Source organism: Pinus tabuliformis, chromosome 1_1 (assembly GCF_031772625.1).
Source record: "Pinus tabuliformis cultivar Carrire ecotype Pingquan chromosome 1_1, CPIR1, whole genome shotgun sequence".
Taxonomy (NCBI): Eukaryota; Viridiplantae; Streptophyta; class Pinopsida; order Pinales; family Pinaceae; genus Pinus; species Pinus tabuliformis.
In genome coordinates this window covers 139,479,647-139,495,646 of record NC_142297.1, presented here as the reverse complement: position 1 = coordinate 139,495,646, position 16,000 = coordinate 139,479,647, and the positions used below count along the sequence as shown (strand labels likewise).

At 41.1% G+C, this 16,000-nt stretch overlaps 1 protein-coding gene across 1 annotated transcript; it reads left to right on the top strand.

Annotated features, from left to right (window-relative positions):
- The first annotated feature begins 5,891 nt into the window (after window positions 1–5,891).
- On the top strand, window positions 5,892–10,960 carry LOC149212023 (uncharacterized). The gene is made up of 2 exons (XM_089388537.1): window positions 5,892–6,158; window positions 7,328–10,960. Exons 1-2 carry the CDS (start codon window positions 5,892–5,894, stop codon window positions 10,958–10,960), a joined length of 3,900 nt encoding a protein of 1,299 aa, XP_089244663.1.
- Window positions 10,961–16,000: the final 5,040 nt, after the last annotated feature.

The window sequence follows — 16,000 nt, the reverse complement described above, 5'->3', positions numbered from 1 at the left end:
AACACCTCCTCAACGAGGCATATTTAGGCAACTTTGTTAGGTCACTATAATAGTAGTGATTACCCCATTACTATTGTATTTGTATCCCTTATTAATATTGTTGTGCCCCTATTGTCCCCATATTTTTATTATTGTGCCCCATAGAATCCCTCTATTGTTATTTTTGTGGCTTTATATTATTATTGTCAGGTTGGCTGGGTTATATTGTGACTCCTTAAACTCCTATATATAGAAAGGAGGTTTTTTCATTTGAATCATCCAAGAATTGTTCATTCATGTAATGTAAAGGAGGTTGCCCCCTCAAAGAGGCTGAATTCTAAGGTCATGATCTCTCTTTTCTATCTTTTTGCGAGCTGGTTTCATAACATTCGGTATCAAAGCTTTGGATTCTAGGGTTTCGCTGCTCCAAATTTGTCATCGTGGAATTTTTGCTATAACTTTTTTTTGTGATGTTTCAGAAGCAAAACAAAAAACCCATTTGAGATGAAATTTCACTGAACCTCGGGTCCGAATTTCAGAACTTTTCACGCTATATTTGCGGAGATATGGTCTGAGGAAGTTGGTCTTTTTGGAGACTCCTGAATTACATTCCAAACAGGTGATCTGGGGAAATCATAATAACTTTCTCTTTGAGCATCGGATTGAAATTTTGTAAAAAGGTACAGAAAGAGGACGGATTGCAGTTTCTCGTATATATTTTTTAGTACCAAATATTGAAACAGTGACACATGGAACTTCATACAAGTTCGCTCTTCTGGAAATATCTATAATTAGGTCATCTTGGGAGATTGTGCATAACGCTTTCTTGGAGAATCCAATTTGGATAAAACTAGTGGCATTGGAAAGAGGACGTAGAGGGCTACTACAAGTCACAATTTCAGAACTAGATGATCCAAAATTACAGAGATTCATCATATTCAATATCAAGCTCCTACAAAGTGAAAAAAGGTGTGCAGTTTTTTTTTAAGTTTTGCATAAGCTTGGGTTGAAAAATTAGTTTGAAGGAATTCAAAGGGCATAGTAAAGCATTATTATTGGTAATTGATGCCCTGAGGAAAGAAAATGCAAACACCTAGTAAGAAACCTGAAAGCTCTAGCATGACTCATGAAGAAGAGGAAGAAATGCAACATGATATATCAAAATTACGAGACCAAGTGCAACAAGTGTCACTTGCACAAAAAGTAACGGAATCTAAGATGAAAGATGTAGAAGCTAAGATGGAGGGTTTAAAGAAAAGTGTAGAAGCTAAGATGGATGGCATGGAAGCTAAGATGAATGACATGGACGCTAAAATGGATGGCATGGATGATAGGATGGAAGAATTGAAGATAAATATGAATAAGTTGCTACAAGAAATGGTGACTAATGGTGAAAGGGTAGTAAAGGAAACTCATGATGAGAACAAAAGAAATGTTAATCATGATTCTGTAGACTCGATTGAAGACCCACCATATTCCAAAAATCGATATGAGGAAGTTTGATGGAAAGGATCCTGCAACATGGATATTACAGATGGAGCAATTTTTCGATATAAATAATGTGCAAAACACATAAAAGGTACATATTGAACCTTTATATTTGGAACCAAATCAGTTTGTATGTATCAATGGCTTTGCTCTCATAAACAAATTATCACTTGGGAAATTTTTACGGAAGAATTGACAACACATTATGAGGATACAAAAAGCAACACTTTTTTTAGCCAATTGATAAGTCTCAAACAAAAGGGTTCAATAATGGAGCACATTAAGGAGTTCCAAAAATTGAACATAAGGGTAAAAAATATTCCAGAGGAGCATAGGATTGATGTGTTCATAGGGACTTTAAAGGATAATATCCAACATGATGTTCGCCTTTGGGAACCTGATTCATTAGAGAAGGCATTCAGGTTAGCAAGAAAAATGGAAAGAAAAAATATGGCAACCAGGAAGCATACCAGTCACAACTATAAAGATGGAAGTGTTGTTACCCCTAGCCTTCCACAACCTATAACGTTGACACCACAACAATTGGAAGAAAAAATAGCAAAAGGGCTTTGTTACAGTTGTGATATCAAATACACTAAAGGTCATAAGTGTGCTGAGAAGAAAGTATTCTACATAGATTTTGAAGAGGAAGAAGAAAAGGAGTAAGAAAGGTCAAAAGAAGAGGATATACTCCAGGAACAAAGCCTAGATAAAGAAGAAATGAATCTGACCATATCTTGTAATGCATTGGCTGGAATTACCACTCCTCAAACCATCAAGATAGAAGGACAAATCAAGAAGAAAAAGGTAATAATGTTGATTGATTAAGGAAGTACCCACAATTTTATTCATTGTAAGGTAGCAAAAGAATTGAATTGCTTCTTATATCTAGCACTAGAGTGTCAAGTGATGGTTGCAAATGGAGGAACGATAAATTGCTCTGGAAAGTGCCATAATATAAATCTATCCATGGGAGAATTAGTATTGACTAGCCCAATGCTTTCCATTCAAATGGGAGGTGCTCATGTTGTACTAGGAGTCCAATGGCTACAATCCTTGGGTACAATAGCTTTTGATTTTCAAGAAATTTTCTGCAGAAGGAAAGGAAGTTGAATTAAGGGGTATTGCAGGGAAATCGGGAAAGATAATCAGCCCTAACGGTATGAAAAAGCTTATAAAAAAGGAACAAAGAGGTGTAAGTACTCAATTATGTTAGCTAGATGTTTCCACATCGGAATCATCTATTTCTCCATATCTCCAAAAAGTCTTGGAAAATAATTCCAAGGTATTTGAGACTCCCAAAGGCCTCCCACCTATTCATGATCATGATCATGCTATTCATCTGATTCCAGGAAGTGTTCCTCCAAACATCAGGCCGTACAGATATCCCTATGCCCAAAAGAGTGAAATTGAACGTATGGTTGCAGAAATGCTAGAGGCTGGTATAATTCAACCTAGTCAAAGTTCTTTCTCTACTCCAGTAGTATTGGTGCACAAGAAGGATGGATAATGGCGCATGTTTCCAGATTATAGGGAGATCAACAAGCTCACTATTAAAGATAAGTTTCCCATTCCTGTCATTGATGAATTACTGGATGAATTGCATGGATCAATTTACTTCAAAAAGTTGGATCTTCGTTCAGGATATCATCAAATCAGAATGAATACTGAAGACATTCCAAAAACAACATTTAGAACTCATGAGGGTCATTATGAATTTTTGGTCATGCGTTTTGACCTTACCAATGCACCTTCTACATTTCAAGGTTTGATGAATTCCATTTTCAAACCCACCCTTAGAAAATTTGTGTTAGTATTTTTTGATGATATACTAATCTACAACAAGTCTTGGAAGGATCATGTTGAACATGTTGATAGGGTGCTACAACTATTGGAGGAGAAACAATTATATGTAAAAAGATCCAAATGTTTCTTTGGAGTACAAGAGGTGGAATATCTGGGTCATATTGTATCTCATGAAGGAGTTAAGGTAGACCCTAGAAAAATTAAAGCCATTAAGGAATGGAAAATCCCCACATCCATAAAGCATCTGTGAGGATTTCTTGGGTTGACAGGGTATTATCGCAAGTTTGTTAATAATTATGGGAGAATAGCAGCACCTCTAACAACATTATTGAAGAAAGATGCATTTTCATGGACTCCAGAAGCAACAAAGGCCTTCGAACATCTTAAAGAGGCAATGTGCCAAGCACCGGTCGTAGCTACACCAGACTTCACAAAATCCTTTATTGTGGAATGTGATGCTTCAGGAAATGGAATTGGTGTTGTTTTAATGCAAGATGAAAGACCTAGTGCTTTTGAAAGTCATCCAATCAAGGGAAAGTTTTTACACAAAGCTATTTATGAGAAGGAAATGTTGGCAATACTACATGCACTTAAGAAATGGCGACCCTACCTAATGGGAAGACACTTCAAGGTAAAAACGGATCATGATAGCCTTAAATACCTTTTAGAACAAATATTATCCTTTGAAGAACAACAAAAGTGGGTCACAAAGATGTTGGGTTATGACTTTGAAATCATCTATAAAAAAGGGAAGCAAAATGTGGTGGCAGATGCACTCTCAAGAAAGGATGAGGATGTGGAAGCATTGTTGTGCACCATTTCTATTATCCAACCAGACTGGATAAACGAAGCAAGGGAGGAATGGAAGAATGATGAAGAAGTATGGGCACTTATTCGAAAGTTACAGCAAGATTCCAGTACATCTGATACATTTAGCTGGAAAAATGATTCGTTATGGTACAAAGATCGCTTATACCTCTGTAAGAATTCGCAACTCAAACAAAAGATTCTTATGGAATTGCACACTTCTCCCTTTGGAGGGCACTCAGGATTTTTAAAAACTTACCACAGGGTTAAGAAGGAATTTTTTTGGGATGGCCTTAAATCGGATATTCAAAAGTTTGTGGAGAAATGTTTGGTTTGCCAACAAAATAAAGTTGAAACAATTAAGACCCTAGATCTATTACAACCTTTATCCATTCCAAGCCAACACTGGGAGGAGGTTTCAATGGATTTTATTACAGGTTTACCCAAGTCTGAGGGAAAGAGTGTCATCATGGTGGTAATTGACAGACTTACCAAGTATGCACACTTTTGTGCATTATCACATCCATTTAAAGCCAGTATAGTTTCTACTGTATTTATGGAAACAATTCAAAAGCTGCATGGAAACCCAAAGATTATTGTAAGTGATAGAGATCCCATTTTCACTGGAAATTTTTGGACAAAATTATTTTCTTGTCTTAGTATTCAGTTAGCTCATAGTCATCTTATCATCCTCAATTTGATGGGAAAACTGAGATAGTAAACAAATGTTTGGAAGGATATCTTAGTTGCTTTGTATCTGATAAATAGACATAATGGGTCAAATGGTTGCCTCTGGCTGAATGGTGGTATACAACTTCCTTCCATACAACAACAAAAGTGACCCCATTTATGGCACCTTATGGATATCAGCCACCATCCATCACATCATATTTAAGAGAAAATTCTAAGGTTCAAGCAGTGGAACATCACATCGAACATCAACAACAAGTCCTCCAACTCTTAAAGGATAACCTTGTGTTGGCACAGAATATAATGAAACAATAGGCAGATCAACATCACAGCGAAAGAAGTTTTGATGTAGGTGATTGGGTGTTCCTACAACTACAACCATATAAACAAATTTCCCTCAAGCAAGCTAAGAAGGATAATAAATTATCACCAAAGTATTATGGTCCGTACAAGGTGTTGCAAAAGGCAATTGGTTGGGAAGTGATAAGAGAGAGCCGAGGACCCTGCACGCGCCTGATTCAAATTTCTTCCCGCCCTCGCCTGGTTCTGCCCCTCAGGCCTGGCTGGCAGGGCTGCCGACAGCCCCTGCCCTCCCATCTGCTCGCTCCTGACACGGGCCTTCTGCCGGTGCTGCTCTGGGGCCCTCCTGCGCCTTTGCTCCTTTCAACCTGGCTTCGCAGTTCTAAATGGCTGGGAACGCCCCCCCCCCTCCTCCGGACCCTGAAAACTATGAAGATATTTTCGCCTCTTTGCTCCCTGAGAAAGCTGCCTCAAGACCGTGTCCCTCTGAATCGAAGTTCATCAAGCGTCTCGATGAAATACCTGAGGTCTCTCTCCCTCCATCCCTTCCACGAAAATCGGCAATAACACTCGCTGAAAGAGGCCTGGTTGGACAGTTCACAGGTTTATGGCCATCACCAAGAACAATGCATAAATGGGTGGAGCGCAAATGAAATGCAATGATCCAAGGGAAAATAGCTATCAGATTCTGCGGAAGGGGCTATTACACCTTCATATTTGAATCCAAGGAAGATAGGAACCTAATATTCAGAAATGGGCCTTACTTCATGGACTCAAGAGGCCTCTACCTAAACAGATGGACTCTAGACTTCGATCCGGAAATGGACATCCCAAACGCAGTCCCGGTCTGGGTCCGCCTCCTACATCTTCCGCTCCACTACTTGGGGGACGAATCAGTCAAGGCAATAGGGAATGCAGTAGGCAAATTCATTGACAGATCTGAGCCAAGGGAGAATATGCATGCATGCGCCAGGATTTGCGTTGAAGTAGACCTCGGGAAAGGCCTGCCGGAAGCCATCAAGATTAAAGTCGATCAATGGACGCACATCCAACAACTTGACTACGAACAACTCCCCTTCAAATGCAAGGTATGTCACGAATATGGACATTTTGCAAATAGATGTAGCAAGCTAAAAATAAATGAAACCACTGAAAATGAAGAACAAACAGAAGGTCACTGGGAACAAGTCAAGAGGAAAAAACCTTCAGTCAACCAAGGGACATCCTCAAAGCCCCCTTCAGGAACCCTCCCTCCTCCTCCTCCCCCTCCTCCCAGCTCCACTCCCTCCTTTCCATCCTCCTCCAACCCTTTCGAATCTCTGGATGTCGAAAACCTCCCCTCCCCCCCTCCATCCCCCCGAGCCACTCTCGCTGTAATCTCCTCGCCTTCAATCCCTCCACCCTCCCCCCCTCCAACTATAGAGAGAATTCTCACCAGAAACAAACTGAAAGAAGCCAATATTCCTTCAGATCCCCCAAGAAAGGTAGGCAGAAAATCAAATAAAGAGCTCAGAGACGAGGCAGCAGTGAAAGAGATGGCAACTGGAGCACAGCAACCAATGGATTCCTACCTAGATAAGCAAAAAGGAAGTGGAGAAAAATCAAAGGAGAGGAGTGGGACTCATCCAAAGTCTGGTAAATGATGAATCTGGTCTCTTGGAATTGTAGGGGGATGGGCTCCTCCCCAAAAATAAATGCAGTCCGCGATCTAATAAGCCAGGAGCAGCTAGAAATTTTCCTCATCCAGGAGACCAAGTTATCAGACCAAGAATTCCAAAACCAAATCAAAAGAATCAAAAATTTTGAAGGCTTCTCTTCAGGCTCAGAAGGTGCCTCAGGAGGCATAGGAACACTCTGGAACAAAAATAAATGGACTCCCACCAACCTCCAGTCCTGTAACTGGTGGATCAAAACCGATCTCAGAAACAAAGTCTCACAAGAAGTCTTCAGCATTTACAACATCTACGCACCTAATCACTACCGGGACAAAGCATCTTGCTGGGACTCTTTATCCTCTGAATTACTAGCCTCTCCTGATAGGAACATAATCCTGGGAGGAGATTTAAATCTTATAAGAAACACGGATGAAAAGTTTGGAGGAAATTTTCATTCGGACCCTTCAAGAGAGGCGCTGGAAGCCATAATCCAGACTCACAACCTCATCGACATCCCTCTCTGCAACGGGAAATATACATGGAGTAATAAAAGAACAGGCAGTCACAACATAAAAGAAAGGCTTGACAGATTTCTAATACAGGAAGGAATAGCAGCAAGCCATGCTCTCATCAAAAGCAAAATAATTCAGGCTTCGGCCTCCGACCACAAACCTGTGGTGTTGTATATGGAAAAAGGGAGAAATCTGGGACCTCTCCCATTCAAATACAACAAATCGTGGGACCATAATGAAAAATTCAGTTCTCTCATTCAAACTCAGTGGGCAAAGGAAGTTGTGGGATCCCCAAACTATGTCTGGGAAACCAAACTAAAAAACCTGAGAACCGTTATTAAAAAGTGGGCCAAGGAAAATGCTGCTATGGAGAAGAAGAAAAAGGCGGATCTTCAAGAGCAGATGGAACAGTGGAACAAAGAAAAAGAAAACAGTCAGCCTACAACTGAAGACATAAACCATGAAAACGTAATGTATAGAGAATTATACAGGCAAAACAGACTTGAGGAAGAAGACCACAGGCAGAAATCAAGATGCTTATGGTTAAAGGCTGGAGACAAAAATACATCCTTCTTCCATAATAATATAAAGCTCAGGCGTGCAGGAAATCAGATAGATAAAATAGTGGTCGATGGGAGAGAGATCAACGAGCAAGAAGAAATCAAAGAGGCAGCTTTCAACCACTTCAACTCCCTTCTAACAGCAGCCCCTCAGCAGTCGGACAGCTCAGACTTTCTCAGCGCGGTAGAGAACAAAATCTCCGATCTTCAAAACCAGGAGCTGGATCAGGAGATCACAGAGGAAGAAATCAGACTCGCAGCATTCAGCATGCAACAGGACAAAGCCCCGGGGCCAGATGGCTTTACGGTGGCCTTTTTTCGAAATCATTGGAACACCATCAAAAAAGATTTTGTAAGGATGGTCAAGAATGTCTTTAAAAACTCCAAGATGGGAGACAACACTAAATCCTCCCACCTTGCTCTTATCCCCAAGGATCCTAATCCCCGTTCCTTTGACCGCTTTAGACCAATTTCCCTTTGCAATGTCTCTTACAAGATAGTCACCAAAATCTTAGCCAACAGACTTAAAAAGCTTCTCCCCCATCTTATCTCTGAGAATCAAGGAGGTTTTGTCCCCCACAGGCAGATCTCTGATAATGTCATCCTCATCCAAGAGGCAATTCATAGCAGTATCAGCAGAAAGGAAAGAGGCATGATAATTAAACTAGACATGGCAAACGCCTTCGATAGAGTTGACCATCATTTCCTATCAGCTGTCCTCAAAAAATTTGGGATCTCAAACAATTTCATAAATATCATTCTTGGTTGCATTTCCAATCCATGGACTGCCCCTCTGATTAATGGCCGCCCGAGCAGATATTTCAGAAGCACCCGGGGTCTGAGGCAAGGCTGCCCTCTCTCCCCGTTCTTGTACATCATCATGGCAGAAACTTTGAGCGCTCAATTGGAAAAACTCCGCAAACAAAAACTGATCACTGGAATAGGCATAGAAAGAGGGACTAAAGAGATCAATCACTCTCTCTTTGCGGATGATACTCTCCTCATCGGGGGTGCTTCAAGCATAATGGCCAAAAGATTCAAGAAAGTCCTGAACGCCTTCCTAGATGCCTCAGGAGGATTATTGAACAATAAAAAATGCAAGATTTACACTTGGAATGTCCCTGACCAAATCAAGAAAAGAATCTCCAATATCCTGGACATTCCAATTCAAGGGAATTGGAGCTACTTTTCATACCTTGGCTTGCCTCTAGCCAAAGCAACAATCAAGGCAGAGATCTGGACCAGTCATATTGAAAAAATGAGAGGCTTGCTTCAGAGCTGGGGAGTTTCTTGGCTCAACCTAGCGGGCAGATCAACCTTAATAAAGGCAATCCTTTCGGCCCTCCCCATCTATCAGTATGCGGTCACCTTGGCCCCAGCCAGTATCCACAAGCATATGGAACTGCTCATGAGAAGTTTCCTGTGGCAAGGGGGAAGGCAAGACTCAAAAAAATTTAGTCTAGTCAAATGGGAGCAAGTCATTCTTCCTTATGAAAAGGGAGGCCTAGCCATAAAAATTCCAAGCCTCTCCAACCGCGCCATGGGATTCAAACTGATCTGGAGATTACTCACTGACAAAGGTGCCTGGTGGGTGGATGTTCTCTCAAAGAAATACCTCAATGGAACAAACTCAAATCTTCTTTCAGAAACAATTGCTGATCGGCCTTGCACTTCAGTCTGGAAGCTCATTAAAAAGGTCCTCCCTCAGTTTAGGGACAACATATCCAAAGTGCCTGGCAGCGGCAAGGAGATTAACATATGGAAGGACAAAATCATGGGCACAAAACCGAGAAACCTCAACCAAAATCTCAGGCCCTTGCAGATTTGGATGGAAACAAAAAACTTATACACCTTGTACGACATCTCTATCTGGGAACACAATGTCTGGCAGGGCTGGAAGGACATAAAGCCTCCCATAGATATTGAAGATTTGTGGCTCAATCTCAAGGCCTCTCTCTCAGGTGCCGCTCCTACCAATCTAGGGGCTGCAGACAGGTATATATGGGAACCAAGTGGAGGCAAATTCACGGTCAGAGATGGATACAAATTCCTTCAGACTCACAACCCAACAGAGAACTGGAATCTTTCCACAACGGTTTGGAAAACAGAGTGCATTCCCAAGGTTAAACATTTCAACTGGACTCTCCTCAAAGGTAAGGTGCTCACAGCTGAAAACTTAAGGAAAAGAGGCATCTTAGGGCCTTCAATTTGTTGTTTCTGTCGAACTGAGGAGGAAAGTAGTCACCACTTGTTCTTCCAATGCCCTCTTGCTCAAAGCTGCTGGAAACAGATGGCCAGCCCTCTGGAAATTGAAGAAATAAATAATCAGCTTCCATCCCTGCAAAAAAAATGGGCAAGACTTTATCCCTTCTCCAAGAAAGGCAAAGGCATCATAACCCGAGTTTGGAAATGCATCCCAGCTACTCTTTGCTGGCAAATTTGGCTAGCCAGGAATAACTGTATCTTCAATGATAAAAAGCCCAATCCTGCCCGAATTTTGGCCAAAACAATCGCACTCATCTCTGAAACAGTAAGTGCAAATTTGGCAGCTCCCCCAGATCGATCCAACTGGCACAAAGAAGAGGAGGAATGGCTCAACAAATTCCATATCAAATTCAGCAAAATATGCTCGGACTACCCCAAAGGCAGCATGAGAAGAACACAATGGAAGATCAGGGGCACAAAGGAAGAAGTAAGCCAGTGGATCCTTGACCAGAAACGCCACACTTTGTTCTTCGATGGTGCCTCCAAGAATAACCCAGGGAAAGCAGGAGCAGGGGGTGTCATAAAGGACAGCCAAGGGAAAACCTTAGTGAGCTATGAATGGGGATTGGGCCAAATGTCCAACAATTTGGCTGAAGCCTACAGCCTCTATTTAGGCACCTCCATTTTGAACAGGTTAAAACTCAGGAATCCAATAATAGTTGGAGATTCGGCCATTCTTATCGCAGCCATGGTGTCGGGGACACAGTTCAAAAAAGAGGTTCTCAACAACGTAAAAACCAGAATTTTAGATAATATCCAAGAACTGGGGGATACGTTATTCAAACATGTTCTGAGAGACAATAATAAGGAAGCAGACCATTTTGCCTCCATGGCAACATCCAGACAGATCGGTCAAGTCAAGGAAAATGAGCTCACATATGGCAAACCAATCCCGTAACCAATCCAGCAGTCAGTCAATCCTTCAGACAAGTCTAATCAGCTCCTCTTTGATTTCTGACGCAATCATTTCCTGCATTCCTTCTCGTGATCTCAGGCCATACTCAATTATGCCGCAAGTAGTCTGTCCCGCCCCGAACCAAGCTCCTCCTCTTGCATCGTGCCTCATCCGAATGTACTGGCCTGCAAACAGGACCCTTATCTCTCACTCTTCCCGTGATTTAACTAAGCGGCCTCCTGATATCAGTCAACTCAAGATCTTCATAAACTGCGACAAAGATCCATCCCCTGATCTCAATCCAGTGCAAATCTACAATTTCACATCACTCCCATCGTCCCCTTCCACTTCCGCTCTGATTTATACCCCCCCCAACCCTCACAACCTTGCGCGCCTTAGTATTTCGCTCGTCTTCCTCCTGGAGAACAGAGACCCTCCTTCATGCAATCGGTCCCAGAAGCTCTGCAACAAGCGAGGCTGTTTCCTGAGCATCTCAGAAGCGCGCTTTTCCTCTAAAGTCTTCAGGTATATTTTTCGTTGTCTCCAAGTCTGGTCGCTCTTCTCCTTCTCGGCTGCTCCAATCATTCCTGTGCATTCTATTTGCTTAGACCCCGTGGTCAGCTCCCTCGGCGTTAACCTCTTCCCTTTTCCATCTTCTGCCCCTTCTTATTCCTTCTCCCCCGTCCTTCTGGCCCGTATCCTCTTCTCTTTTAGCTCCCTAGCCATGGCAGAGACTCCAGACATCAGAATGCAGAACGTGAATCAGGAAGGCAGAGACCAACCTGAGAACCCGCTGGACAGAGTGCTCGGCAACAATAGCTGCACGCTATGTAAACAACATTGCTTCATGATAGCCAGGTTCATTAAACATTTCAATGAACTCAAAGAAGATTTTCAGGCAGACAGTAGATCCAAGAGAAAGAAACTGGAAAAACAAAGAGCTGAGATTGAAAGCCTAAAAGAAAAATGTAATCATATGGAAGAGGCCATATCTCACATCAAAAATATCACTCAGAGCATGCAAGCTGAGGCATCAACCAGAGCAAGCATCAAGAAGGAACCTCAGATCGAAGACTCTGTCAATCAGTTTATGTAATCAATCAAATGTCTAGTAAATTTTGCTTTCTCGCAGGTCTCTTTGTAAGGCAATACAGCCGCTTTTTGTTTCAATCTATCCTCTTCAAGTTTACTCCCAAGAAGTCAGGGTCTGCGCACCCATTTTGGACTTCTCTTCTTCCTCCTCTTCCACTCTTTGTAACAGGACTTGCTCCTAGCAGTTTTTTATAATAGAAAAGTACCCGATCGTGTTAAAAAAAAACAAGGTGTTGCAAAAGATTTGCACTATGGCATACAAATTGGAGTTTCCTGCAGCATCTCGAGTGCACCCAGTTTTCCATGTTTCATGTTTAAAGAAGGTTATAGGCGAAAAGCTCCCAGTTCAAACAATATTGCCAGAACTTAACGAGGAAGGTAAAATTATATTGGAACCGGAAGCAGTCACAGAAACAAGAACTCGACAGCTACGAAATCGATCAATTTCGGAGTATCTCGTCAAGTGGAAGAACTTATCCGTTAAAGATTCCACATGGGAGGATGAGAATTTTATACAGAAGCATCCAGAACTACTCAAGCGTTGAGGACAACACTTTTTTTGAAGGAGAGGGGCATGTTAGGTCCCTATAATACTAGTGATTACCCCATTACTGTTGTAGTTGTATCCCTTATTAATATTGTTGTGCCCCTATTGTCCCCATATTTTTATTACTGTGCCCCATAGAATCCCTCTATTGTTATTTTTGTGGCTTTATATTATTATTGTTAGGTCGGCTAGGTTATATTGTGACTCCTTAGACTCCTATATATAAAAAGGAGGTTTTTTCATTTGAATCATCCAATAATTGTTCATTTGTGTAATGTAAAGGAGGTTTCCCCCTCGAAGAGGCTGAATTCTAAGGCGTTGATCTCTCGTTTCTATCTTTTTGTGAGCCGGTTTCATAACAAACTCCACCACCACCTGGCATATAATGCTTCTTCCACGTCACTATGTGTCAAACCATGCGTGAATCGTGAGTGGGACATATATGATTGGACAATTCCTCCAATAGCGTCTCTCTTCACCTAAAATTTCACTGCTTAGCAATCCAAGGAAGCATTGGATGGATTCCAAGACAAACACTTCTGAAAATCTGTGCAACACGATCTTCAAATTACATTGTTCAACATAACGACATATACTCCACAATAAATCTTTATCTTTAAGAGCTTGATAAAAAAAACCTTCTAAGAACATGCTTCGCCCCTCGACCTGCTCAAACAATATTTATAAATCAGATTTACGGTTTGCAAAGCTTCTCGTACACCATCAAAACACAGTACTTCAAAACATTAATTGATCTTTTGTTACTGAAATTGAAGAAAAAAATGTGTTCTTCCAATTCCAATTTCTTCAAATCACATAAAGCCAAAAAAAATGTAAATGGGTAGAGGAAGACCTCATCTCGACATCTGTCCTGGCATTCTATAGCAACACCGAGTCCAAAAGAGAGTAGAGAGTGCTCACAATTCTTTCTTCGACAATTTTCAATATATTACAGCAGGGGCTTTATCAGTCAACTCCTTCAGCCGACTCACAATCATTTCCATTGGATTCTCTGCAACTCCAACTCCCTGAAATTTTGTGAATTCATGTGTTTTCATTTGTTCTGGTCAAACGCTCGTGCCTGTCCTTTCTGACCTTCATTCAATGACATGTGGCTCCCTCCTAGCAACACAAAGTGGGAGCTAGACTTGAGGTACTCACCTAGAAAAGGTCATCAAAGAAAACATATCCATCTAATTGTCATTAACAACATACTGAACAAGTAAGTGCCAAAATATGATTAGTCTCATCTGTGTCTATCTTCTCAAATCAACAAAAAACATTTACTATTGGTTGTTTCTACAGTCGTCCATGTAGATTCCAACTTGGCCTCTCACCTTGAAACACTCTGATCCTCAATCTGAACTCAGTATTAATGTCTTCGTTGAGAGCTGAGAGGGTTTTCTTGCTTATGGTGTAGAAAATTTGGAGACCACTATCTAAATTCGTGAAAATTTTTCAATAATTCTATGACTGCAACCTCAAGCATTCTAAATACTACAATTTAAATCACATATAAGCTTGTCAACGTAGCATAACCAGTCTTGATTTTGCAATAAATTTACAACAACAGAACACTGTATGTCCCAATCAGTCATTTTTCACTTTCTGTATATTAAAACATATTATTTCTACAAAAACACCATCAAAGCACGAGTTTCACTGAAAAAAATTTCTTGTACTTCATAATTTATACCAGAATACATACCATTCTCTCTCGCTCATGATGTAAGATAAAAATATTCAGTAATACAATTAGAGGTGTTTTCAGTTGTTTATTCTTGCAACATATAACCATCCAAGGCAACATCCATCATTGTCATCAATAACGGGACTGTTGAATTGGAGCCCTGCGTGGTTGGTGTATCATCACAATGTTTCTCCACCTGGCCTTGTGTTTCTCCACACTGCCATCCACTGCTTGCTTTACCTTGTAAAGCCATCTGGAACTCACCACTTACTTGTTTGTCGATCTTGGGACCACATCATAAACATTGTTCATGATAATGGAGTAATACTTCTCAACCATGGCATCAACCCAAACTGGTTGCTTCACTACTTTCTTAAAATATGATGGTTCAGTTTCTACACATCCGCTCATCAAAGCCATCTAGTCAATGTATATCTCCGTTGACCTCCTCTACCTGCGCTGTGATCTGGGTGCTTCCACATTCTCTCTAGCATCATGAAATAACCTGTCAGCCTCCCTTTTGCGCTTTCTCCCATCTCTAGAAGATAATGCATGAGTGGGTGTCTCAATTCCCTACTCCTGTGCATGTGGTTGCTCCACATCATCCTGAGGTTCCTCCTTAAGAGATAAAATCTCCTCAACTGCATGTAGTTGAATACCCCTCTCAAGGGAACATCTCATGGTCTTCTCCTCATCGAATTTTACATCTCTGCCAAGCATTGTCATCATGTTGGTTGCTAGGTACACTCGATAGTTGTGAGGTGTATCACTGTACCCCAAAAATATGCCCAACTCTGCTATTAGCTCTAGATTTTTCTGTGCATCTTTTGTAACATCGTAGTAGATTGATGAACCAAAGATCTTGAAGTGTGCCACATCTAGTTTCTTCCTTGAAAACGACTCTTCTGGTGTACTCATCTTAGATAAGGGCTTCTGTTCTACAAATAAACAGTTGTGTTCCATGCTTCGACCCACAAGTGTAAGGGTAGGTCCCAATCATGCAACATCACCCATGTCACTCCCACAATACTCTTGTTCTTCCTTTTAGCCACCCCTTTTTGCTGTGGGTTATGAGGTGCTATCAACTCCTGTCAAATGCCTTCTGATGAACATAATTTTTTGAACTCATTCGAAACATACTCTCCACCATTATCACTCCTGAGAGATTTAACTTTCCTACCAATATCTTTCTCGATAAGTGCTTTAAATTCATAAAATTTAGCAAAAGTCTAATCTTTCTTCTGCATGAAGAATATCCAACACTTATGAGAAAAATCATCAACAAGTATCACATAATACCTGTGCTTGGTCGTGGATGCTATCGAGAACGGTCCGCATACAATATTTCAGTGAATTCGATGAAGTTTTGCTTATGCTCGACTATCTTTGTCGTGAAAGGAATATTTGGTGTACTTCCCCAATATACACCCTTTGCATGTGTCTACCTGCTCTAGTGTACCTTTGGGAAGATCGGTAGAAATTTATTACATGATACTCAAATCGCCATGGTGCACGTGACCCAACCTTTTATGCCACAACTCATTGATGTCTCCACTCTGTACCTTCTCTGCTTTAGTGCTCAAGGCATCACAATCCTCTACCTCAAACTTGTAGAGGTTCTTGAACCCTTATCCTTTTCACTTGTCCTATGGCTATGTGATGAAGGAACACATTTCCCTTACTAAATATCACGTCACAGCCTCTATCCTCCAAC